At 41.1% G+C, this 27,764-nt stretch overlaps 1 protein-coding gene across 2 annotated transcripts; it reads left to right on the top strand.

The window, feature by feature from the left end:
• Positions 1-15,029: 15,029 nt before the first annotated feature.
• On the top strand, positions 15,030-27,319 carry LOC122055315. 2 transcript variants are annotated; one of them, XM_042616699.1, is made up of 2 exons: positions 15,030-21,547; positions 26,409-27,319. In XM_042616699.1, the coding sequence occupies exons 1-2, from the start codon at positions 19,084-19,086 to the stop codon at positions 26,636-26,638; spliced, it is 2,694 nt and encodes an 897-aa protein (XP_042472633.1). In that variant the 5' UTR covers positions 15,030-19,083; the 3' UTR covers positions 26,639-27,319. The 2 variants fall into 2 exon arrangements, with proteins under 2 accessions (XP_042472633.1, XP_042472625.1); XM_042616691.1 differs by having other exon boundaries at positions 15,031-21,547; positions 26,403-27,319.
• The last annotated feature ends 445 nt before the right edge of the window (positions 27,320-27,764 follow it).

Raw genomic sequence — 27,764 nt, 5'->3', positions numbered from 1 at the left:
TTATAGTTATGGTTAACTTGGTGATAATTTTGTTGATTTTTAAAGTGTTTAGATTTTGAATTTGATTTGGGTTTGTATTTTGAATTTTGGTTTGGTTTATTTGATTTTATATAATGTATTTTTTCTTTAGATATATAATATTGATTAAGTCCTACTTGCGTGGTTAAACACACTTTCGGAACCCAAGCTAGATTGGTTGATTTGTATTGGGTTATTAATGATTTGAAGGTTTTATTTGAATTCGACTTATATCCTAGTCCGGTTTTATTATAGCATGCTTTTTGATTATTTAGGATTAAATCTAGATTTTTTGATCTTGTTGTAAATTTTTCTAGCATTTCTTTTAAATTTTTAATATCATTTTTTAATGATAGATTCTCCTCCTCAAGTGTTGAATCTTGAGTTGGATTTAAATTCTTGATTTGTTCCTTGAGGTTTTGATTTTCCTCAAGAAGTGATTTGTTTTCATTTTCTATTTTAATTAATTTATTATTTAAACAGGAAATAATTCTAAAAAAAATTTTGTTTAAATTAAAATTTACCTCACTTGGGCCTTCGGAAACGAGTATGGACTCGTGGCTTGTTTCGGGTTCTGACTCGTCTTCATATTCCGACTTGTCTTCTGTTTCAGCTTCGCGGGCCATCAGTGCGAGGTGGCTCTGATGTTTCTGCTCTTCTTCCTCTGATACGTCAGAGGAGTTGTAACGACCCGGCCCTTTGGCCTCTTGGGCGGCCCTTGTGGCGGCCCTTATGTCGTCAGCCCATTTGGCGACCTCTCATGTCGTCGACCGACGACCTTTGGCCGTTCATCTCACTTGGTTACCAGGATTCATAAACTTTACTACTTAGCCTGGAGGTCTAGAGTTCGAATCCTGGGGAAGGCAAAAATTCACTGCCAGGGGTGGAAAGTCCTAGTGAGTAACGACACGGCCAAGGGTCCTCGGTCGACGACATGAGAGGTCGCCAAATGGGCCGACGACATAAGGGCCGCCCAAGAGGCCAAAGGGTCGGGTCGTTACAATAAAAAGGTGCCTTTTATTGTAACGACCCGACCCTCTTGGCCCATTTGGCGGCCCATTTGGCGACCCTCGGGTCGTCGACCATCGGCCCTTATGTCGTCGGCCCATTTGGCGACCTCTCATGTCGTCGACCGACGACCCTTGGCCGTGCCGTTACTCACTAGGACTTTCCACCCCTGGTAGTGGATTTTTGCCTCCCCCGGGATTCGAACTCTAAACCTCCAGGCTTAAGGATTAGAGTTCATGAATCCTAAACTCTAATACTTAAGCCTGGAGGTTAGAGTTCGAATCCTGGGGGAGGCAAAAATCCACTGCCAGGGGTGGAAAGTCCTAGTGAGTAACGGCACGGCCAAGGGTCGCCAAATGGGCCGACAACATAAGGGCCGACGGTCGACGACATGAGAGGTCGCCAAATGGGCCGCCAAATGGGCCAAATGGGTCGGGTCGTTACAGGAGTCATCCCACGTTGCTTTGAGTGCCTTCTTTTTGGTTGGCTTCGGTTTGTCGAATTTCAGTTTTGGGCATTCATTCTTGTAGTGTCCTTTTTTGTTGCAGCCGAAGCAAGTAACGTTCTTTTGTTCTGAAGGAGAGCTGATCTTTTGAAGGTCCTTCTTGCTGAAGCTCCTTTTTCTGTGAGATCTCGAAAAATTTAAATAAATAGGGTTATTTGAGAAATAGCCTTACAGAATTTTTCCGGAATTTTTAGAAATTTTCTGGGAATTTTTCGGAGCTCGTATGACGAGTTTTGAGGGGATTAATTTCGGGTACGAGTTAAGCCTGTTTGGGATACCCATTTAAAAGAGGAAATGTTTTAATTATAAATTCCTTTTTCTTTTAATTCCTTTTCCTCCCCAAACGCCGAACCGAACCCGTGCTCTTCTCCTCTCCCTGCGATTTGCTGATCTCCTTCTTCCCCTCTACTTCTTCTCGCTGCCTCTCTCTCGCGGACGAATCGACGCCGACAGGAATGGAGCTTCGACCTCCGACGATCTTCCTCTGCCGGCATCGATGCCTAGTAAGCCCAGATCCAGTCGAGGCCCTTCTCCTTCTAGCTCTGATCTCCTCTCCTCGTCGCTGGTTCTCTTATGGGGATGAACCGACGCTGCTGGATCGAGCCAGATCCACTCGATCGCCGGAGTGGAGAGGTAATTAGGGCTCCGAGGGTAAGCTAGCTTCGATTTCTCCTCTTCTTTGGAGTTTCTCCGATATGTGCCCTAGCATTTTCTGCGATTCCTCAATCCTCTTCTGGTTTCACCTATACACATTCTTGATCCTCATCTTCTTGTGGTTGATTAGGTTTAGGTTAAAGATGATGGGACCAATTGTAGCTGTCGGCAGAGAAAAGTATGGTGGAATCCGGTAGAGGGGTGTTGTTGGGTGGCTTCTAGGTTTCAACAGCAACTCGATTAGAGCAGCGAGGTCCTGTTGCTGTGATGCTGGAATTGTGATCGTAAGGGATTTCCAGCAGCATCACTTGTGGCTTTCGATTAGTGAGGTGAGTTCTTCTCTCTGTGAATTTACTTAATTGGAGATGATATGTTAGTATATATTTAGTTGAATATAGGTAATTGATCTTGGATGTAGATCATATGGATTAGGTTAAGTGTAATTGGTTAGTTGATGGTGATTAGATATAATTGGTTGAATTAATCTAATAGGGTAATTAGGGTTAAGAGTAATTAATCCTAATTAACTGTTAGATTTAATTTAAATGGTGATACGTGTTATGATTAGATATAATTGCTTAGATTTAATCTAATAGAATGATAAGGGTTAAGACAATTAACCCTAGTCTAACTATTGGATTTAAATTAAGTTTATATTTCTAATCTAATTGTTGATTAGGGTTTTGCCCTAATCTAGTTTTGGGAATTTTATTTAGCTATTTCATTTGAATTTAGCTAAATAAAATATATATATTGTTTGACGCAGGATTTTGATTCGAGACAGGCGTCTCTACGTTGACTACGGATTTGGGATCGTACCTTCTATTTGAGGCGGGTACCCTTTGACTTATCTTTTCGATATTGTCTTATGATATGTATAGTTTATATATGATTACTAGTGATTGGTAGATTATCACTTCCCCGGTTATAGTTTATTTGATATCTGTAGGCGGTTATTAGTGATTGGTAGTTTATCATTTCCCCTGGATGTAGTTTAGTTGATACCTGATACATGCTTCTATCGATAACTGTTATACATTAGTCTGACATGCTTTGCTTTCTGGCTATGTTTATCTGTGTTCATAGAGATAGATGTTTTTATTGTGCTTCCCTCTATACTGGATTAGATGATAGATATGTTGGATATGTGATATTGGATTCATGCTGATTATTATCCTTGATGTATATGTGTTTATCTTTTTGGCACCTACACATATGGAGGATATGTCCAGGTATGACATACTGTAGCCGCATGCACCATTTTGCATGATTGCATGCTGGGCGATTGACGACTCCATTATTGTTGAGCTCGTCGGCCGGCTACATGAGGGCCTGCACACAACGTGTCTACTGCATGGGTAGTGGCACAGCACCTGTGGTGTGTATGGTAGTAGTGCTCCGCTGGTCCGCTCATGGGTAGTGTGACTGCAGCGTGGTAGCGGACAGGGATCCCTCCCCGTCATTGCGTACCGGGAGTTGAGAGCGTTACGCTCCCTCACTATGTTTGAGGTAGGAGGATAGGTGTACTCCGACAGCATCCCGTCCACTCGGTCACTCATCAGGGGTAGTGACGATAGAGTGCACGGTGTCACAGCCCTACCCACGCGGTCTCACCATTGTGTGTGAGATACAGACTGGCGTCAGGGGTGACCATGTCATATTGCATCATGTGCACAGATTGCATTTATTGTGATTGTTGCATATTGGATGATGCACTTGGGTGACTGCATATGATTGACATGCATACAGGATACATGCGTATTTGTTCTGACTATCTTTATCTGTGTATGTCCACAGTCATTCGCCCAAGCCTCGCAGGTGAGTACAGTTTATTTCAGTTATGCATTTCTTATTATTCTTGCTGTAAACTGTATTACATGCTTCTGGTTACTCATTACAGTTTATTCAGCTATGCATACTTGTTATATTGTTAGGAGACTGTACTATAGGCTTTATAGTTTAGGAGGCTGTACCTTAGGATATTACTGGTAGTTATATATTGCTGTACATGTCTATTGGATTACCAGCTGAGTTCATTGAACTCACCCCGTGTTTATTACCATTTCAGGTTGAGGCCGTCGGGGAGATTCCAGTCGCTAGCCCCTTTATCGCGAGGATTTTCCTATTGTCGGGATATGTTTTTGTTTTTGGCATCTTATATACTTGCGATGTGGAACTTTTGTATTGTGGACTTTATGACGAACATTTGGGTTTACTACTTTTAGTTTTCCGCTGCGGATATCTTCATTTCTTTGTAGATTTGTTTTCTTCGTTGTAGTGGAGTAGGGGGTTTACATATATCTTCGAGGATTCTATATCGTTCTTTCTTTATATACCTGCGTGGATTGTTCATATTACATCTGTGTGGAATGTTGAATATAACTGCGTGGATTGTTTATTATTTGTGTGTATTGTTCCGGCCGTGTGTGGCCGAGGTATAGAGATATATGTATACTGAGCTTCATATTGTCCGCCGTACTGGGGAGATGCTGTCGAAATTTCTTCTGGCAGGGACTACCTGGGGCGTGACAATTTATTTGGTATCAGAGCGAGGTTCACGATACTTGCTCTTCATTTTGGATTTCCGAGGTTTATCTGATACCAATTTATTTGGTATCAGAGTCTATCTGATCCTAGTTCGTACGAGTTTTGCGATACCTACTGGTCGGGTTTCGGATTTACGAGGCTTACTTTTGCGAGCTTATCTGGATATTTTCGGATTGTACGGATTTCCGTCAATTTTCTCGTTTCGGAATTCCGCGGTATTTTGACGCGGTTTTATTGGTTCTATTTGGGGCTGAGCAGCGACAGGACATCTCCAGACGGCAATAGGTAAATCAGGTAATTTTATAGTTTTTATACCTGTAGTGATATCTGGATAACATTTTTTACATATATGATACGTGTTTTAGTACTTAAACGTGGTCGCACATGTACAAGGGCGATCGATTCTCTAGAGACAGAGTCTCCAGAGAGTTCTGTTAGGGTTGAGCCTGTCCGTCAGGGATAGACTCCTCAGGGTATTGTGACCACGTTAGACTGTCAGATCCTGACGATTCCGACTTCAGAGGTACCTACCTCGCCTGTACCGCCAGTAGTACCTACAGGGTACTCGGCACCTTCTCTAGCCGTGCCTACTGCGTACTCGGTACCACCACAGACATCTGTGCTGGTTACTACATACTCGGTACCTGCACCAGCAGTACCGGTTACATCTTACCTGGTACCGCCCATCGTACCTTTAGTCGTCCCTACTTATGCCTACTCTATAGTTCCACTAGTGGTTCCTACCCTGTTTATGTGGCAGCACCAGTGGTACCTCTTCCAACCTATCCATCAGTACCACCCATAAGATCAACTCTAGTGATTCTGCCCAGTACCGCAGTGATATCTACGGATATGGTTGTGGCACGAGCATGGATCCCAGCCTTGGCGGAGTTGGTGAAAAGCCAATTCACGCTATTTCACGGGGAGACTGATCCGAGCGTGGCTCAATCTTGGATAGCGTCTATGGAGCGGACATTCTTTTACATGGCACCTCCAGGAGGAAAATTTGGTGGGCTTACCACTTACGAGGCAGGCGAGAGATCCGGTGGGACATGCGGCTCTATCATGGCGACGGCATATTACAGGCGAGATTTAGGAGGCATTGAGAGTCATATTTTCCCGAGCATATCGGATGGCTCTTGATGAGATTTTCTTTGTGTTCGCGAATAACCGCTCGATGATGGATTATAATGCGAATTTAATCGGTGGCGGTTACATCTGAGTTAATTCGCGATAATGATCTCGTATGCTTGATTTGTCGAGGGTGGGCGGGCATCTTCAGTGAAGATGTCGGTTTTAGTTGTTCATCATACAGAGACCGGATAGAGCTCTCATGATTGAGTCTACTCATCGAGAGTGAACGCAGACAAGAAGAGGAAGCAGACTGAGCCACAGATTACTGGACAGCAGCAGAGCAGTCGCACTCAGATGGGTCAGAGCACTTCTGGGTCATCTGGCCGACGCCAGAAGTCAGGGCGATCAGGACGTTCCCGCTCTGCTCAGCAGAAGCGGAAACAGTCCACGGGTGACTCTTACTGCACCAAATGCGGATCCCGAGATCACCTCACCTCTGCGTGCGCCTTGGGACAGTCAGTTTGCTATTATTGCAAGCTGCCTGGGCACTTGAGCCGAGATTGTTCGCTGAAGGCTCAGCATGTAGCTTTCGGGATTTCTGTTCCGGGAGGACAGTTTGGTCAGTCCGGGACTCAGCAAGGTTGGCCGAAAGCCCAATCTTCGCATCGTCAGCAAAGGACAACTCCTCCTGCAGCAGCTGCTTATGGCATGCACGGGCAGGAGCATTCCGGTGTCCTTGTGGAGAACCCCACGGTATTTCGCCTTAGTGTTCTCCTGTATTATTCATCAAGAAGAAGGATGGTACTCTGAGGTTGTACATCGATTATAGGCAGCTGAATGCAGGGACTATCAGAAATAAGTACCCCTTGCCACGGATTGAGGATTTATTTGATCAGCTCAGAGATACATCAGTGTATTCTAAGATTGATCTGCGGTCTGGATATCATCAGCTGAGAGTTAGAGATTCTGATATTCAGAAGACAGCTTTCCGCACCAGATACGGACATTACGAGTTTTTGGTAATGCCATTTGGGCTTACCAATGCTCCTGCAGTATTTATGGATCTGATGAACTGTATCTTTCTGGAGTACTTAGATCAGTTTGTTATTGTGATATATTGATCTATTCGCGTTCCGAGGAGGAACATGCGCAGCACCTTCGCATAGTCTTGGAGACTCTTCGACGACATCATCTGTATGCGAAGTTCAGCAAGTGTGCATTTTGGCTTCCCTCAGTTGGTTTTCTAGGACACGTGGTGTCTAGCCGAGGTATTTCTGTGGATCCTCAGAAGATCGAGGCTATCACTAGCTGGGAGCAGCCGAAGTCAGTCCAGGAGATCCGTAGTTTCTTGGGCTTGGCTGGATATTACCGATGATTCGTTGAGGGTTTCTCCAGCATTGCTATGCCGTTGACACGTCTGACTAGGAAAGGCGTGAAGTTCACGTGGTCAGAGGCTTGTGAGACCAGCTTCCAAGAGCTGAAGCGGAGATTAGTATCAGCACCAGTTTTGGTTTTACCTTCTGGTGATGACGGATTCATACTTTACACAGACGCATCTCTTCAGGGCTTGGGCGCTATTTTGATGCAGCACGACAGGGTAGTCTCCTATGCTTCTCGTCAGTTGAAGGAGCATGAGAAGAACTACCCAGTACATGATTTGAAGCTAGCCACCATCATCTTTGCTTTGAAGATTTGGCGGCATCATCTGTACCACATTACCTTTGAGATTCTTACGGATCATGAGAGTCTCAAATATATTTTCACCCAGAAAGAACTCAATCTCCGACAGAAGAGATGGATGGAGTTCCTGAAGGATTACGATTGTACCATTAGCTACCACCCGGGGAAAGCTAATGTGGTTGTCGATGCACTCAGCAGGAAGTCCAGAGGGACTTTGGCTTGCCACCGGGCTTCAGTCACAAACTTGATTCAGGGTTTCTCTGAGTTAGGCCTTGAGGAGTAGGGATAGACAGAGCAGGGTATTCTTGTTACCATGGTTGCTTAGTCATCGATCAGGACGAGGATCCTAGAGGCCCAGGCCGGTGATCAGCATTTTCAGTCCATTGGCAGCCAGATAGCTTCCGGACAGCAGACCGAGTTTACACGAGATGATGAGGGGATTGTTTATCTCCGAGGTAGATTATGTGTACCTCAGTCTCACCCGGTCATGGAGGAGTTACTTCAGGAGGCTCATCGTTCTAGGTTTGCTATCCACCCAGGTGGGACCCGTATGTATCGTGATTTGAGGCGTTCCTACTGGTGGAACGGTATGAAGAAAGACATCGCGGAGTTTGTAGCCAAATGTCTTGTCTGTCAGCAGGTGAAGGCCGAGCATCAGAGACCTGCTGGATTACTTCAGAGGATCCCTATTCCCGAGTGGAAGTGGGAGCACATTACTATGGATTTCGTGGTCGGTTTGCCTAGGACTCGTCGAGGCCATGATGCGATTTGGGTAATCGTTGACCGATTAACCAAATCCGCACACTTTTTAGCGATCCGGAAGACTGATTCTCTGGATCGATTAGTTGAGTTATATTGTCGTGAGATTATTAGATTACATGGTGTTTCTTTGAGCATCATATTAGATAGAGACCCACGGTTCACGTCCCGATTCTGGCAGAGTCTGCAGCAGGCCTTGGGCACACAGCTTCGTTTCAGTACGGCATTCCATCCGCAGACAGATGGGCAGTCAGAGCGGACTATTCAGACATTGGAGGACTTGCTGAGGTCTTGTGTCATGGACTTCGGAGGCAGTTGGGAGGACCACCTGCCATTAGTGGAGTTCGCCTATAACAACAACTATCATTCGGCTATCCAGATGGCACCGTTTGAGGCGTTGTATGGTAGGCCTTGTCGAACACCCATCCTCTGGGAAGAGGTTGGGGAGGCTCAGTTGGTAGGACCTCAGGGAGCTCAGCAGGATGCAGAGCTGGTTCGCACTATCAGACGGAGGATGTCAGAGGCCCAGGACCGTCAGAAGAGTTATGCTGATCAGAGACGGAGACCCCTGGAATTCTCCGTTGGTGATCACGTATTTCTTAGAGTTTCACCCACGAAAGGGGTGAAGAGATTTGGTCTCCGAGGTAAGCTAGCTCCCCGATATATTGAACCATTCCAGATCTTGGAGAGGATTGGAGCAGTAGCTTACCGTCTAGCGCTACCACCATCTCTAGCTGGCATTCACGATGTATTCCATGTATCTATGCTAGGAGATACGTATCCGATCCGGCACATGTTCTGTCAGATATATCTGTTCCTATTCAGCCTAACGTCACTAACGAGGAGGTTCCGGTACGGATTCTGGACCACAGAGAGCGTCAGCTACGGAACAAAACTGTCCGGCTGGTTAAAGTCGGATGACAGCATCATTCTGACGAGGAGGCTATTTGGGAGCTGGAGGATACGATCCGAGCTCGATACCCTCATCTTTTTACTTGAGGTATGTGGGTTAGAGTTTCTTTCAGCATTTATACCACATGGTTATATTTCCGTGTTTGCTGTTGGTTATAGCGAAATTTGGGGACCAAATTTTTATTAGTAGGGGAGGATGTGAGATCTCAGAAAATTTAAATAAATAGGGTTATTTGAGAAATAGCCTTACAGAATTTTTCCGGAATTTTTAGAAATTTTCTGGGAATTTTTCGGAGCTCGTATGACGAGTTTTGAGGGGATTAATTTCGGGTACGAGTTAAGCCTGTTTAGGATACCCATTTAAAAGAGGAAATGTTTTAATTATAAATTCCTTTTTCTTTTAATTCCTTTTCCTCCCCAAACGCCGAACCGAACCCGTGCTCTTCTCCTCTCCCTGCGATTTGCTGATCTCCTTCTTCCCCTCTACTTCTTCTCGCTGCCTCTCTCTCGCGGACGAATCGACGCCGACAGGAATGGAGCTTCGACCTCCGATGATCTTCCTCTGCCGGCATCGATGCCTAGTAAGCCCAGATCCAGCCAAGGCCCTTCTCCTTCTAGCTCTGATCTCCTCTCCTCGTCGCTGGTTCTCTTATGGGGATGAACCGACGCTGCTGGATCGAGCCAGATCCACTCGATCGCCGGAGTGGAGAGGTAATTAGGGCTCCGAGGGTAAGCTAGCTTCGATTTCTCCTCTTCTTTGGAGTTTCTCCGATATGTGCCCTAGCATTTTCTGCGATTCCTCAATCCTCTTCTGGTTTCACCTATACACATTCTTGATCCTCATCTTCTTGTGGTTGATTAGGTTTAGGTTAAAGATGATGGGACCAATTGTAGCTGTCGGCAGAGACAAGTATGGTGGAATCCGGTAGAGGGGTGTTGTTGGGTGGCTTCTAGGTTTCAACAGCAACTCGATTAGAGCAGCGAGGTCCTGTTGCTGTGATGCTGGAATTGTGATCGTAAGGGATTTCCAGCAGCATCACTTGTGGCTTTCGATTAGTGAGGTGAGTTCTTCTCTCTGTGAATTTACTTAATTGGAGATGATATGTTAGTATATATTTAGTTGAATATAGGTAATTGATCTTGGATGTAGATCATATGGATTAGGTTAAGTGTAATTGGTTAGTTGATGGTGATTAGATATAATTGGTTGAATTAATCTAATAGGGTAATTAGGGTTAAGAGTAATTAATCCTAATTAACTGTTAGATTTAATTTAAATGGTGATACGTGTTATGATTAGATATAATTGCTTAGATTTAATCTAATAGAATGATAAGGGTTAAGACAATTAACCCTAGTCTAACTATTGGATTTAAATTAAGTTTATATTTCTAATCTAATTGTTGATTAGGGTTTTGCCCTAATCTAGTTTTGGGAATTTTATTTAGCTATTTCATTTGAATTTAGCTAAATAAAATATATATATTGTTTGACGCAGGATTTTGATTCGAGACAGGCGTCTCTACGTTGACTACGGATTTGGGATCGTACCTTCTATTTGAGGCGGGTACCCTTTGACTTATCTTTTCGATATTGTCTTATGATATGTATAGTTTATATATGATTACTAGTGATTGGTAGATTATCACTTCCCCGGTTATAGTTTATTTGATATCTGTAGGCGGCTATTAGTGATTGGTAGTTTATCATTTCCCCTGGATGTAGTTTAGTTGATACCTGATACATGCTTCTATCGATAACTGTTATACATTAGTCTGACATGCTTTGCTTTCTGGCTATGTTTATCTGTGTTCATAGAGATAGATGTTTTTATTGTGCTTCCCTCTATACTGGATTAGATGATAGATATGTTGGATATGTGATATTGGATTCATGCTGATTATTATCCTTGATGTATATGTGTTTATCTTTTTGGCACCTACACATATGGAGGATATGTCCAGGTATGACATACTGTAGCCGCATGCACCATTTTGCATGATTGCATGCTGGGCGATTGACGACTCCATTATTGTTGAGCTCGTTGGCCGGCTACATGAGGGCCTGCACACAACGTGTCTACTGCATGGGTAGTGGCACAGCACCCAGGGTGTGTATGGCAGTTGCTCTGTAGTGCTCCGCTGGTCCGCTCATGGGTAGTGTGACTGCAGCGTGGTAGCGGACAGGGATCCCTCCCCGTCATTGCGTACCGGGAGTTGAGAGCGTTACGCTCCCTCACTATGTTTGAGGTAGGAGGATAGGTGTACTCCGACAGCATCCCGTCCACTCGGTCACGACAGAGTGCACGGTGTCACAGCCCTACCCACGCGGTCTCACCATTGTGTGTGAGATACAGACTGGCGTCAGGGGTGACCATGTCATATTGCATCATGTGCACAGATTGCATTTATTGTGATTGTTGCATATTGGATGATGCACTTGGGTGACTGCATATGATTGACATGCATACAGGATACATGCATATTTGTTCTGACTATCTTTATCTGTGTATGTCCACAGTCATTCGCCCAAGCCTCGCAGGTGAGTACAGTTTATTTCAGTTATGCATTTCTTATTATTCTTGCTGTAAACTGTAGTACATGCTTCTGGTTACTCATTACAGTTTATTCAGCTATGCATACTTGTTATATTGTTAGGAGACTGTACTATAGGCTTTATAGTTTAGGAGGCTGTACCTTAGGATATTACTGGTAGTTATATATTGTTGTACATGTCTATTGGATTACCAGCTGAGTTCATTGAACTCACCCCGTGTTTATTACCATTTCAGGTTGAGGCCGTCGGGGAGATTCCAGTCGCTAGCCCCTTTATCGCGAGGATTTTCCTATTGTCGGGATATGTTTTTGTTTTTGGCATCTTATATACTTGCGATGTGGAACTTTTGTATTGTGGACTTTATGACGAACATTTGGGTTTACTACTTTTAGTTTTCCGCTGCGGATATCTTCATTTCTTTGTAGATTTGTTTTCTTCGTTGTAGTGGAGTAGGGGGTTTACATATATCTTCGAGGATTCTATATCGTTCTTTCTTTATATACCTGCGTGGATTGTTCATATTACATCTGTGTGGAATGTTGAATATAACTGCGTGGATTGTTTATTATTTGTGTGTATTGTTCCGGCCGTGTGTGGCCGAGGTATAGAGATATATGTATACTGAGCTTCATATTGTCTGCCGTACAGGGGAGATGCTGTCGAAATTTCTTCTGGCAGGGACTACCTGGGGCGTGACATTTTCTCCTGGTGAACATTTTTTTTACCAAGTTCACCAGGTGTTCTTCGTCTTCGGAGTCTTGGTCAGATTCTTCTTCAAATTCAGGTTTGCTTTTCTTTTCTTTGGAAGAACCTGCAAATAAAGCTATACCTTTCTCGGCTCCAGCATTAGTTTGTTCGTGTAACTCTAATTCACAAAAAAGTTCATCTAATTTTAATTTAGAAAGATTCTTAGAAATTTTGTAGGCATCTACAATTGATGCCCACAAACTATTACATGGAAAAGCATTTAATGCGTACCTTATTAAGTCTCTATTTTCCATCTGGTGACCTATCGCATGAAGCCCGTTAAGGATGTCCTTGATCCTTGCGTGGAGCTGGTTCGCCGTTTCACCTTCCTGCATTTTTATATTAAAAATCTTATTTACAAGCAGATCTCATTTTGTTACCTTGGCGTCGCTCGTTCCCTCGTGCAACTCGATCAATTTGTCCCACAGCTCTTTAGCATTTTTTTGTGGACCGACTCTGTTTAGTTCTTCTCTTGTTAATCCGCACTGTAGAGTGTTGATTGCTTTATTCTCTGTTGACGCCTTTTTCTTCAAGTCTGCTGTCCAATCTTCAGGATCCAGTAAATTCCCGAAGTTGTCCACTGGAATTTTGTAGGGTCTCGTAATGCTCATCCACTGGTCGAAGTCCGTTTTGAGGTAGACCTTCATGCGCTTCTTCCAGTACGGAAAATCGTCCCCGTTGAAAAGTGGGGGTCGTACAGTGATGAATCCTTCTGTCTGAGACATTTTAGTCCTACATACAGAAAAAGAAGAAAAAAAATCCCAAGACTTGGTCTTGGATTAGTAGTGCGGGAAGAAAGAGTAATAGAATAAAAACTAGTTTAGAATTAGACACAAAAAATGAAAGAAAAAAGATTCACCCCCAGTCTGATTGGTGGTTGCACCAAATCAGAGCAATACCTGCTCTGATACCACTTGTAGGACCGTTAGATTCGATAGAGGGGGGGGTGAATATCGATTCGAAACTTTAGAGTATAAACACAGCGGAAAAAGAAAAATAGACACAAAGCTTTTTTACTTCGTTCGGAGCCTGTGACGACTCCTACTCGAAGGCCCGTGGTCCTTGACCACTTTCGTTGGGCAATCACTAACAATTCGAATATAATTACAAAAATATGAACACAGGAACTGCTAGTGAAAGTAAAGCAATACCGACAAGAAAATTAAATAGAAAACCGAAGGAGCACTTTGTCGAAGCTTTGTTGGCGTCGCACTGAGCGTCGAACAGCAGGACCAGCAGCAGAAGAGTTCTCAGATGAATTGATGTTGAAGCTCCTGCCTGGGGCTTCTTTTATATGTTGTTCCGGGCGCCTAGATTCCTTCCGGGCGCCTGGAATGTGACGTAGCTGCTCAAACCGAGATGCTCCACGTGGCGACGACTTGGCTGGATAGAATTTGCCTTCCAGGCGCCCGGACCTCCGGGCGCCCGGACCCCTCTTCTCCAGAAAGTCCTTCTCCTGCAAGAAAAGGGTTAGTCCGAGGCAATATATATCCTGCAACACAGATTGTTAGCACATTTTATAATAGTATTAATTAGCACAAAATAGTATGACTTAGATTCCGTCTTTTCGAGACCGGAATCTAGTCACGATCTCGACTTAGACATCCGAAATGGATCTAAGCCGGATCGACGTCTAATGTTCCCTTCCCGGGAACGCGTCCTCACAGTCACTCCCTGCCAGACGTCCGGTCAGCCCTTCGACCCGTCTGGACTTCTCGCCAGCTATCCGGTCAGCCCGTCGACCTAGCTGGACTTCTCGCCAAGTGTCCGGTCAGCCCGTCGACCCACTTGGACTTCTCGCCAGCTATCCGGTCAGCCCGTCGACCTAGCTGGACTTACCCTGCACACTCGATCAGAGTGTTAGATAACAACGAACCTAACTTAACCTAATTTGTCATTCATCAAAACCTGATTTAGACCGTTAGCGCTAACCGCACCAACAGAGATGACTAATCCAAGGATTCACGCATTCACACACCCTCCACTATGAATAACACTCCTTTATGGTAACTACCAAAGGCGGAGAAGCCCTACAAGTTCACACTACATGAAGAAAGGGAAAAGGAACGAAATACAAGAAAAAGCTTACAAGTTTGCACAAGAAAACCCTAACCCTAGATTTCTTCTTCCACTGTAGATCCGCCTCTTGACTTGGAAATGCCTCCAAGAACCCTCAAGATCTGGCGGTGAGAACTTTGTGGAGTTGCTGTGGAAGCATTGAGATGATCGGGAGTGAACAGTGCAAGCTCTGCTGAAGGAATCGAACGCCTGCAGCTAAATACGACGCCAACGGTCGGATCCCGATCAATTGGATTGCTCCTAATCGATCGGGAAGGCTTTGGATCGATCGGCTGATCGATCCAGAGTGCCTCTGTGCTCCTAGGAATCGCCTGGATCGATTGGTTGATCGATCCAGATCCCATCGCGCAAACTCCCGCCTCCCAATCGATCCACTGATCGATTAGGGGCTCTGGATCGATCGACTGATCGATCCAGAGGTGTTCTGTGCGATCGTGCACTCCTCCCAATCGATCCACTGATCGATTGGGAGGAGGCTTGTGATATCTAGTATTTTTTTGTGCATAATTGGGCTCTTGAATTGAGTATTTTGCATCTTCGCATATGATTAATTCTTGTTTTATCTTATATCTTATGAGTTGAGAATTATTTAGAGCCTTGTTGCATTTTCTATATATTTCTTGTGGAATCTTATCTAATAATGGTACTTTATTTGTTTTGAAGGAATAGGCTCATTGGACTACAAGAATTTGGATTGGGCCCGATCCATTAAATGGAGCTTTCCTCTTGAGCTAACCCATGTCAAACCTTCTCATCAAATCCCTAATTTTCCTCCTAAACTAAGCCCTAAACCAAATGCAAATCCTGGTTCAAACCTTGGTATAAAACCCAAAAGAATCGCGGATGAACAGTGGCTACGCCTACTGTTCATCGTGCCATCGGATATTTCCTCTCCGTGAGCGCGCGCGCATGCCCCCGATTCCAGTGAACAATCATATTCTGAATTCCAGATCCATGGAGGAAGAGTAAGGAAGCTGCTGACCTAATTTCCTGAAGCTGGAGGGTTACCAAAGAGGTCTCGACGGCAAGCTTTGCTGCGATTCAAATCTTCATTTCCGCCCCTGTTCGAACGGTGTTGATAGCAGGAGATCATCATCCATCATTGGGAAGAGTTAGAGAGGTCTCTCTAGTGTTTACCAACTTGATTCCAGCCGCAATCATCGATCCATCAGCAAGCAACAGCTGCTCACAGATTTGAATCACAGATCTAGATTTCGACAATTTCGCACAGATCTGAACTTATATTCTTCCAGAGAGGTTTCTTTGGCTAGGATCAAAGGGTTTTAGATCTGAACCCGGATCAGCTGCGTTCTCTTTTCTGCTTTTCTGAATTTCGCAATTGAGGTTTCAAGTGAGGACTCTTGTGTGACGACAAGAGTTGTGATTCAAGAATTGGTTGTGATTGGAATTGGTTTAGTTTTAATCTTGCATTTCATTACTGTTTTTAGCTAGATCTAGATCTCGGTTATAGCACAGTTTGGACACAGATCAATTTCTTTCCAGAATTTTGTTTTTAATCCCTGTTCTTTGCTACAGAATTTCCAGCATGTTTCTTTTAATGAAAGTAGTTTACAATCCTTGTTTTAGATGCAGTAATTTCAATAGTTTATATTGGATTAGTTAGTTTCTATTTGTGTTCATTGATACAGTAATTTCAAAATATTTTTTTAGTGTAATTAGTTTCCAACTTTGTTTCAGAAAAGAATGTTATCGTTTTATCATTAAAGAGTAGTTGTTGTTTGATTGCAATTGTTTTTGCTTGTTTAGAATTACTTGAATCGTTTCAATTTTGAGTAGTTGACAATTTTAGAGAATTTCTATGTTTTATTTTACTTCTCTTCAGATTTTAGTCATGAGAATTCTGTAGTTTATTGTTTTTGCATCTTTGTTTTCTTTAGATTTTGTCATCGAATTTGTTGTTCCTTTAAATCTGAACGAGTAGTTCTAGTTTTGTTCCTTTAAATGTCATTTCTGCAATTAAATTCTGTTTCTCTTGTTTCTCTAGTTGGGTATCTTTATTTTGTTTTTGCATTTTCCATCGATGCAATTGTAGTTGTGACAAGTTCCTGCACAAATTTAATTCTGCAATTTAAATTCTGATGTATCTCTTTTAGTTTCTAAATCATAGAGTAAGTTAGTTCTCTTAAGCTAGTATTTAATCATTACTTAGGATCAGGTTATTAGCTGCATTTGAATTCTTGAGTTAGGATTTGAAACAAAACTAAATATCCCCATTTTATCAGGAGAAAACCTAAAAAAAATAATAATTCTAGTCTAAGATCAAACATTCTACTACTAGTTTCCTTTAGATATTCGACCTTGGCTTTTTACTACAACAATCTGGAGTAGTTAAGGGTTTTCAAGATTAATTAATTTGGAGTTCATACGTGACAGTCAATTCGAACTTGTCAAATTTTGGCGTCGTTGCCGGGGAAACTAGTAGAGTTTGTTTGTTGTTAGATTGTGCATAGTTTGTCTTTCCTTTGTTTTCACTTTCTTGATTTTATTGTCTATCCACTTTTGTTCTAATTATTGATTTTTGTTGGTATGACCAGGTTTTCATGTGATAAGTTACTTGATATTGATCCGGAAATTGAAAGGACCTTCAGAGCTTTGAGAATTCAGGAGAAAATTTCAGAGGACTCAGGAAGTTCTTTATCATCTTCAGATACCCCCATGGCTGATCATAGTAGGACAATGAAGGAGCTTGCAGCTCCTGATGAGGCTTTCAAGTATTCATGCATCACTTATCCAACTTTAGCTGGTGATTTTGAGCTGAGATCAGGATTGATTCATTTGCTTCCAAAATATCAAGGATTATCTGGAGAAGATCCAAACAGACATTTGCATGAATTCCATGTGGTTTGTTCAACCATGAAGCCACAAGGAATTTTAGAAGAGGATATCAAGCTAAGGGTTTTTCCATTTTCACTTACGGGAGTAGCAAAAGATTGGTTGTATTATTTGCCACCGGGATTTATTACTTCTTGGATTGACATGAAGAAGGCTTTCTTGGAGAAATTCTTTCCGGCCTCGAGGACTGCAACTATTAGGAAAAGCATTTGTGGGATTCAAGAAGTGGTGGGAGAGACACTTTATGATTATTGGGAGAGATTCAAGAAATTATGTTCAAGTTGTCCTCAACACCAAATAAGTGAGCAGTTATTAGTACAAACTTCTATGAGGGTTTATTACCTATGTACAGAAGTATGATAGATGCAGCAGCTGGAGGAGCTTTAGTAAACAAGACTCCAGAGCAAGCACGGGAGCTAATTTCGAACATGGCTGAAAATTCACAACAATTTGGAAGTAGAGCACTCACTACTAGAGGAGTTGGTGAAATTCAAATGGTTTCTAATGAACAAAAGGAGATAAGGAATTCATTGATGGAATTGACAACCTTGGTGAAACAATTAGCCTTGAACAATGCTACTCAACCTTCTGTTGTGCCAAATATGCCATTTTCATGTAAACAAAGCATAGTTTGTAGCATTTGTTCGAGTCAAGATCACCTTTCAGAACTTTGTCCAAATCTCCATCAGGATGAATCTTTGGCAGCTTTCTCTAGAGCTCAATTTCAACAAAAACATGATCCTTATTCATCCACATACAATCCGGGGTGGAGAGATCATCCAAATTTGAAGTATGGAAATTCATTCTATCAACAACTGTCTTCGAATCAGCAATTCCAGCAACCTAATCAGTATTTTCAGCAATCGCAGCAGGGTTTCCAGTAGCAAAATCAGCATGTCCAGCACCATTACCACCCTGCAAATCAATTCCGGCAACAATTTCAGCCCTATCAGCAGTTTCAAAATCAGAATCAGCATTATCACTCCCAAAATCAGAATTTTCAGCAAGGGTAGAATGTTTCACAACAAGCACTTCCAGCACCAACGAGGTTGAATTTAACTCAAGGAGGTTCTAGTAATGCTTCTAATTCTGATGCACAGCAAGCTAGATTGGAGGAATTAATGCAGCAAATTCTTCAACAGCAACAAAATCAGGAAAGGCAGATTGGGCAATTGGCTTCTAGCATTAATCAGATTCAAGCTCAGGGATCGAGTCAATTGCCATCTCAAACAATTCTGAATCCTAAAGGGAACGTTAGTGCATTAACTTTAAGGAGTGGAAGAAAGGTTTCAGAATCTGCAAGAGGAAGAGCTGCTGTTGAAAATTTTCCAGAAATCCAGCCATCCAGTTCCAGCAATGAAGAATTTTCAGAAATGCAAAATGTGCCAACCTCGAGTTCTACCCCAATTTACATTGATCCAATGGATATGGAGCATGAACAAGGAAGAAATAGTTGCATTCTAGAAATTTCCAGCAAGTTTTCTCAAAATGGGTAGTTTCCAGCAGCAACAACTTCAGAAAGCAGCAAATCTGGAAATGCAGGATTTCAGAATTCAGAGCAGAACATTCCATTGCCTTTCCCTCAACGCAGAGTTCAACCAAGGAAGAATGTAGAGGAAGAGAAAGCAAAGGAGTTCCAGGAGCTTGTGGACTTATTCAGCAAGGTGGAAGTAAATGTTCCGTTACTCACAATGATCAAGCAGATTCCAAAATATGCAAAAATTTTGAAGGATCTTTGTGTGCACAAGAAGAAATTGAAGGGGAATGAGTTAATTAGCATGGGAAAGAATGTGTCTGCACTTCTTCAAACAGTTCCTCAGAAATGCAAAGATCCTGGAGTTTTTACAGTTCCTTGTGAGAGTGGGAGTAATCTGTTTAAAGATGTCATGCTAGATTTGGGAGCTTCAATTAATGTGATGCCAAAATCAGTTTTTCAGACATTAGGGATTGGACCATTACAACCTACAGGAGTAGTCATTCAGTTAACTGACCGCAGTCAGACTCATCCAGCTGGAGTTATTGAAGATGTATTGGTGAAGGTGAGAGAACTTATCTTTCCTGCAGATTTTTATATCCTCGACATGGAGGGAGACTATCTGGCCAGTAGATCTCCACTCATTCTAGGACGACCATTTTTGAAGACTGCAAGGACCAAGATTGATGTTCATGCGGGCACCCTTTCTATGGAGATAGGAGACACAGTGGTCCAATTCAGTATTTTTGACGCTATGAAGCATCCTAGAGAGGATCATTCAATTCTTAGTTTGGATATTTCAGAGGAGCTGGACAGTGTAGATTTCTTTTCAGTAATTGATTCAGATTCAGAAGTTGCAGAGGATGGTATAGGTGATTTTTTGTTTTCAGAAGAGGAGGATATTTCAGCCTTGGGTGTGGATGATGAGTCTTGTGGAGTATATCCGAGTGAGAGAGATAATTTATGCGTAGGGGATTGCTTAGGAGAAGCTCTATCCCTAGGATCACCCAGAGAAGAGAAATTATGCATAGGGGATTGCTTAGGAGAAGCATTACCCCTAGGATCTCTTTCTATCGATCAGACACAAGATGAGTTGAAGCCATTGCCTGCACACTTGAAGTATTCTTATTCAGGAGAGAACCAGCAGCTACCTATCATCATTGCTCAGAATCTAGAATCAAAACAAGAAAGCAGATTATTAGGGATTTTGAGGCAGCACAGGAAGGTCATTGGATGGACTTTAGCAGATATTCCTGGTATTAGTCCTTCTATTTGCATGCACAGGATTTACTTGGAGGAGGATGTGAAACCAGTGAGACAGCCCCAGAGGAGACTTAACCCACTAATCCTTGATGTAGTAAAGAAAGAGGTGACTAGACTGCTACAGGCAGGTATCATTTACCCTATTTCTGACAGTAAGTGGGTAAGCCCCATCCACGTGGTTCCAAAGAAATCAGGAGTGACAGTTATGACTAATGAAGAGAATGAGTTGGTGCCCACCAGAGTGAAAAATTCTTGGAGAGTTTGTGTGGATTATAGGAAGCTGAACCAAGCAAGCAGAAAGGACCACTACCCCCTACCTTTTATTGATCAGATGTTGGAAAGACTAGCGGGCAAGTCACATTATTGCTTCCTTGATGGTTACACGGGATATTTTCATATTTGCATCGACCCAGAGGATCAAGAGAAGACCACCTTCACTTGTCCTTTCGATACATTTGCCTACAGACGAATGCCATTTGGATTATGCAACGCTCCAGGAACTTTTCAGCGATGCATGGTTAGTATTTTTGGTGATTTATTAGAGCATTGCATGGAGGTTTTCATGGATGATTTTTCTGTATATGGTTCATCATTTGATGCATGTCTAGAAAATTTGTCTAGGGTTTTAGATAGATGCATTGAGACTGACTTGGTACTTAATTTTGAAAAATGTCATTTTATGGTTGAGCATGGTATTGTTTTAGGACACATAGTCTCTAAGAGAGGTATTGAGGTAGATCCTGCTAAAGTTAGCGCTATATCTTCTTTATCTTACCCCGCATGTGTGCGGGATGTTCGAGCTTTTCTTGGCCATGCAGGATTCTACAGGAGATTTATTAGGGACTTCAGTAAGATTGCTCTTCCACTGTCTCAGTTGCTTCAAAAAGATGTGGAGTTTCAGTTTGATCAGAGGTGTAAGGAAGCTTTTCAGAGATTGAAGGAGGCTTTAATTTCTGCACCAATCATCATACCACCAGATTGGGCTTTACCTTTTGAGCTGATCTGTGATGCTTCGAATTTTGCCATAGGGGCGGTACTTGCACAGAGAGTAGAGGGAGCACCACATGTGATCTGTTATGCATCGAAGACCTTAGATTCGGCTCAAGCAAATTACACCACGACAGAAAAAGAGCTTCTTGCCATTGTTTTTGCTTTAGATAAATTTAGATCATATTTATTATGTTCTCATGTGGTTGTATTTTCTGATCATGCAGCGTTGAAGTTTCTCCTCAAGAAGCCAGATGCTAAGCCCAGATTGATTAGATGGATGCTTCTCCTCCAGGATTTTGATTTGGAGATTCGTGATAGGAGTGGGAAGGAGAACTTGGTTGCAGATCATTTGAGCAGAATTGAAGGGGATTTGGACCATACGGCTATTGATGATGACTTTAGAGATGAGCAACTCTTTCGGGTGCATGGTGAGTCTCCATGGTATGCAGATCTGGTTAATTTTTTAGTAGGTAATGTTTTTCCTGCACAATTTTCAAAAGCTTAAAAGGATAAATTGAAAAGTGATTCAAAATATTATGTGTGGGATGATCCTTATCTGTGGAAATTTTGTAGTGATCAGATTATTAGGAGATGCATACCTGATTTTGAGTTCCAATCTGTACTTGCATTTTGTCATTCATTTGAGTGTGGGGGGCATTTTGGACCCCAGAGGACTGCGAGGAAAGTTTTGGAGTGTGGTTTGTACTGGCCCACCCTCTTTCGTGATGCCTATATTTTTTGTAGATCATGTGATAGGTGTCAACGAACTAGAAACATAGGACCTAGGAATGAAATGTTTCAACATTTCATGCTATTTTGTGAGGTCTTTGATGTATGGGGCATTGATTTCATGGGTCCATTTCCTGTCTCATTTGGATTTTCATATATTTTGCTAGCAGTTGATTATGTTTCCAAATGGGTGGAAGCCATCCCCACCAGGATTGATGATTCTTCAGTTGTTGTTAGTTTTGTCAGGACACATATTTTCTGCAGGTTTGGCGTGCCCAGGGCAATAATCAGTGATCAAGGGTCACATTTTTGTAACAGATGCATGAAGACTATGCTGAGCAGATATGGAGTTTCACATAGAATTTTCACTCCCTATCATCCCCAAACAAATGGACAAGCAGAAGTATCAAATAGAGAAGTGAAGTCAATTTTGGAGAAAACAGTGAGACCTGACAGGAAAGATTGGAGTAAGAGATTAAATGATGCACTTTGGGCTTACAGGACAGCTTTCAAAACACCCATAGGGATGTCTCCATATAGGATGGTGTCTGGTAAAGCTTGTCACCTTCCAGTGGAAATTGAACATAGAGCATTTTGGGCAATGAAAGCTTGTAATTTTGATGCTAGCACAGCTGGAGAAGAGAGGAAATTACAACTCCAAGAACTTGAAGAGATTAGACTAGAGGCATTTGAGAACTCAAGGATCTACAAAGAAAAGACCAAAAATTTTCATGATAGGCACATTATAGGGAAGGAGTTCAAAATTGGTGACAAGGTGCTTTTGTATAAATCCCGGTTTAAATTGATGAAAGGCACATTGAAATCTCGTTGGGAAGGACCCTTTAGTGTGACTAACATTTTCCCCTATGGAGTCTTGGAGATAAAGGAAGAGTCTACTGATCGGAAATTTAAAGTGAATGGACATAGGCTAAAGATATTTCATGAAGGAGCAAAAGGGATGGTGATGTAAGAAATGAGCAGTACCGAGGCCATCTATCCAATGTGAAAGGGAAGTCTTGTTATTTCTCATTATTTCATGTCTTCGTAGATATACATGTCGTTACATAATTGCATGAATAATTCACTTGTTCGTTTTGGTGGTCTTTATGTTTTCTAATAATGAATTCGGTCATAGTGATTAAGATGTTGTCATTTGGTGGCTAGTTTAACTTCTTCGTTTTCTTAATAATTTTGCTTTCACAATTAATAATTCAAATTTTAGGAATCAAGTCCTTGTGAATATCGTGGAACTAAACTTGGTAGTTTCAAGTTAGTAATAAATGGTACACCCCCCCCCCCCTTTACACTTCTTTATATCATTTTAGAGGTTTTAAAATAAAGTTACATTTGAGCATGAAGTTTCAAGTCTTTGTTGCATAAATGAATTCTAGGTTTGCGTAAGGTTAACATTTAGTGATGGATTCTAATTGATAATTTGAGATAATAACTTTTGCTTGCCTAGTGAGGATTGAGCCTAATTGTGTGATGCACTGATGGTTTTTGTCACTCTAGAACTTGCTTGAATCTTTTCAATATTCCACTTGATCAGAGATTAAATCATTTGAATGAAGGTTATTCCAATTCCCCACTAGTTATCTCTAATTGTTTTTTTTCCTAAATCATCATATCATTTGTCTTTCCCTTTGTTTTATTATCTTGGATATGGTTACATGGGATGTTGTGTGATGCTTTTATTTTGACTGGGATGCCAAAATTTAAGTGTGGGGGAGATATTTAGTCTTTGAGATACTTAGTCTTTGATTCAGCAGAAGTAATCATTTATAGCAAATGAAGGACCTATTTTGAGAGAGGAAAGTTATGATTTCAATTTATGGAATAATCAGCATCAGGATTTGGATAAAAAGCAGAACTCAGATCCTGGAATTTACCATTTTGTGAAGAAGAAATGAAGTGATGGTACTTAATATGAAAAACATTCTGCTGATACTGAATTGCTGAAGCTGAAAAATGATGTACAGTTTCTGAAATTTTCAAAAACTGAACCTTAATTCCAAATTGTTGCAGAAGCATAATTCGTGTTCTATCAATGCAATAAGAATGGAATTCTCAAGCAAATTGGAATGGAATGTCAACTGTTTAAGACATCAGATTAGCAAATTGAAATGGTGGAAATGCAGAAATTGGTAGCTGAATTCTGGATTTGGCCAGCTGCATTTCTGAAATTGAAAACTAGAGTTGCAGAATTCAGAAATGGCTTCATTTGGTTTAAACTTATGGTTGCAGAAATCTGTAGAAGTTGAGTTTTGAAATTCTGATACCTTAATACATGTGTGCAGGAAACAGTGGCCATAGAAAAAAAAATAGAATTGCAGGGAAACAGAAACGTATTCAGTTTTGGGCAGAAATACAGAAATGCAGATTTGTGTAGAGTTGTAAAAGCTGAGAGTTGTTAGCTGAAGTTGAAATAAAATCAGTTTCAATTGATTCTTTAGTGCTGAGGGAACAAAATGGGACAAGTGAGATCAGAGAAGAGAGAGCAAGAATATTAGTCCTGAGGTTGAAGCATATGCAGAAAATGCTTAATCACAGAAATGTAGTAGTTGATATGCAGGAATGTTCAAGACTGCATCCTGATCTTTTCGGATGGAAGGGATTGAATGGTAACTAAATGTTACTGGATGATGGAGAAAATAGTCTTTTGAAGGTTCAAATTAAAACAAACAAGAAAGTTGAAAAATCAGCAAGGCAGAAATTTCAGAAATTCTGCTAATGGCTATTTCTGTGCTAATCTGGAGATCAAGTTGTAACAAGTTAGAATTGCTGAAGCTTGTAATTCTGTGAAGTATGCATCAATAGGGATCACAAGAAGCTAGATGAAGAGGAGTTGAGATTTTAGGGTAGCTAATGATGTGTAGTTGGTACAAAGTCAGGGCTGTATGAGAAATTCAGAATGGCACTAAACTATGCTATATGGTGTAGAGCTATTGGATCATTGGAAAACCAGAATCCAGCTGTTGATTGATTGTGTTAAAATGATGATCTTGTTTCTCTATAACTTGCATGATTTGTAGACGGTGAAATAGACACAGAAACAGAAACATACAGCTGAAAAGTTAAATCTGAAATAATTCTACAGCTTGGGTTTTGTCCCAAACACTAAATTGCTTATAATGAAACTTTACTGATATCTGTTTCGGTTGTGAGTAAGGAATTCAGAGAATTTGGTTGGAACATTTAAGTGTTAATATCTGATTTCTTAAACTACAAATTTTGTGGCAGCCAAACTCTACTGAATCAGTGCTGAGTTAGAGTGGAAATGTAGAAATCTGTGGATGTAGAATTAAAGAAGCTGGAAATTATTGAGTATCAAATGGAGTATCAAAATCTAGTGGCAGATTTTAATCAATAAGAAACTCAAGTTAAGCTCTATATTGTGCTGAAACAAATGGTATTCTACCTTCTATGGCAGCTCAAAATATAAAAAAAATGATGAAATTCAGGAATGCCATCTGGAAACAGAAATGCAGAAGTAGTGCTTAACTATGGAGCTGAAATCAGTTTTGTGCCAAATCTCTACTTGAATTCAATGTCCTATTGATACACAGACGAATGAGTACAGATTCACATTATTTCTGAGAAAATCTATAAATTATCAGGGGTTATCATGAAATTACTGTTTTATACATAATAGATGGAAGCAATAGCATGCAATGGCTGAATCTGCCATAAAGGACATTCTGGAGCCATTTTCAAAACTAATTATGATTGTATAGATCTGTCTTGTTGAATCTACAGATTTGGAAGGGAAGTGCGGAGTGAAGTATCTGCTATGCAAAAATCTAAAAATTTATCAAGACTAAGAGAACAGCATTGAATGCCATGGCCGAAAATTAGCATCACATAGCATTCTCATTCCATGTCTTCCAATTCTACTTTAATCTCTGTTCTTTTACTTGCCTTTCTAATTCTAATGCTTCCATTTGCTTTTGCTTTTGTTTTACTTTATACTTTCAATGAACCTTCATAAGGATGTATTTTGATATCTGAGATGGAGGTGAGAATTAGATGAAGAGCAAGCATATGGTAGTGCTTTTGCCATAAGTAGCTTGAGTGATCTCTACAATTACATGAATTGGAAATTAGGATGAGAGCCACTAAAAACTACCATGTGAGGACTAGTTGTGTTATTATTTTCATTTTATTCATGATGGATGAAATCATTGAGTGATTAACTGAAGTAAGAATGGAGTTCATGATTGCTTGAGTTTTTGAAACTTCATGATTTTAGGTGACTTCTTTTTACTATCTTCTGAATATGGTTAAGAAAGGTAAAGGGGGGTGCAACCTCGGTCATTTCTTTAGTTTGTTTACTTGCCCGGGATGAGCAAAAAGATTAAGTGTGGGGGAGTTGATATCTAGTATTTTTTTTGTGCATAATTGGGCTCTTGAATTGAGTATTTTGCATCTTCTCATATGATTAATTCTTGTTTTATCATATATCTTATGAGTTGAGAATTATTTAGAGCCTTGTTGCATTTTCTATATATTTCTTGTGGAATCTTATCTAATAATGGTACTTTATTTATTTTGAAGGAATAGGCTCATTGGACTACAAGAATTTGGATTGGACCCGATCCATTAAATGGAGCTTTCCTCTTGAGCTAACCCATGTTAAACCTTCTCATCAAATCCCTAATTTTCCTCCTAAACTAAGCCCTAAACCAAATGCAAATCCTGGTTCAAACCTTGGTATAAAACCCAAAAGAATCGCGGATGAACAGTGGTTGCGCCTACTGTTCATCGTGCCATCGGCGATTTCCTCTCCGTGAGCGCGCGCGCATGCCCCCGATTCCAGTGAACAATCATATTCTGAATTCCAGATCCATGGAGGAAGAGTAAGGAAGCTGCTGACCTAATTTCCTGAAGCTGGAGGGTTACCAAAGAGGTCTCGACGGCAAGCTTTGCTGCGATTCAAATCTTCATTTCCGCCCCTGTTCGAACGGTGTTGATAGCAGGAGATCATCAGCCATCATTAGGAAGAGTTAGAGAGGTCTCTCTAGTGTTTACCGACTTGATTCCAGCCGCAATCATCGATCCATCAGCAAGCAACAGCTGCTCACTGATTTGAATCACAGATCTAGATTTCGACAATTTCGCACAGATCTGAACTTATATTCTTCCAGAGAGGTTTCTTTGGCTAGGATCAAAGGGTTTTAGATCTGAACTGGGATCAGCTGCGTTCTCTTTTCTGCTTTTCTGGATTTCGCAATTGAGGTTTCAAGTGAGGACTCTTGTGTGACGACAAGAGTTGTGATTCAAGAATTGGTTGTGATTGGAATTGGTTTAGTTTTAATTTTGCATTTCATTACTGTTTTTAGCTAGATCTAGATCTCGGTTATAGCACAGTTTGGAGCACAGATCAATTTCTTTCCAGAATTTTGTTTTTAATCCCTGTTCTTTGCTACAGAATTTCCAGCATGTTTCTTTTAATGAAAGTAGTTTACAATCCTTGTTTTAGATGCAGTAATTTCAGTAGTTTATATTGGATTAGTTAGTTTCTATTTGTGTTCGTTGATACATCAATTTCAACAGATTTTTTTAGTGTAATTAGTTTCCAACTTTGTTTCAGAGAAGAATGTTATCGTTTTATCATTAAAGAGTAGTTGTTGTTTGATTGCAATTGTTTTTGCTTGTTTAGAATTACTTGAATCGTTTCAATTTTGAGTAGTTGAAAATTTTAGAGAATTGCTTTGTTTTATTTTACTTCTCTTCGGATTTTAGTCATGAGAATTCTGCAGTTTATTGTTTTTGCATCTTTGTTTTCTTTAGATTTTGTCATCGAATTTGTTGTTCCTTTAAATCTGAACGAGTAGTTCTAGTTTTGTTCCTTTAGATATCATTTCTGCAATTAAATTCTGTTTCTCTTGTTTCTTTAGTTGGGTATACTTATTTTGT

Source organism: Zingiber officinale, chromosome 1B, assembly GCF_018446385.1.
Source record: "Zingiber officinale cultivar Zhangliang chromosome 1B, Zo_v1.1, whole genome shotgun sequence".
Taxonomy (NCBI): Eukaryota; Viridiplantae; Streptophyta; class Magnoliopsida; order Zingiberales; family Zingiberaceae; genus Zingiber; species Zingiber officinale.
This window is presented reverse-complemented; position numbering and strand designations above follow the sequence as displayed.

Excerpts from the sequence above, each read along its gene's own strand:
- LOC122055315 (XM_042616691.1), top strand. The coding sequence starts at position 19,084 with ATGATCAAGCAGATTCCAAAATATGCAAAAATTTTGAAGGATCTTTGT. Across the intron at positions 21,548-26,402 it reads GCAACTCTTTCGGGTGCATG|GAATAGGCTCATTGGACTAC; the intron begins GTGAGTCTCCAT and ends TTTATTTTGAAG.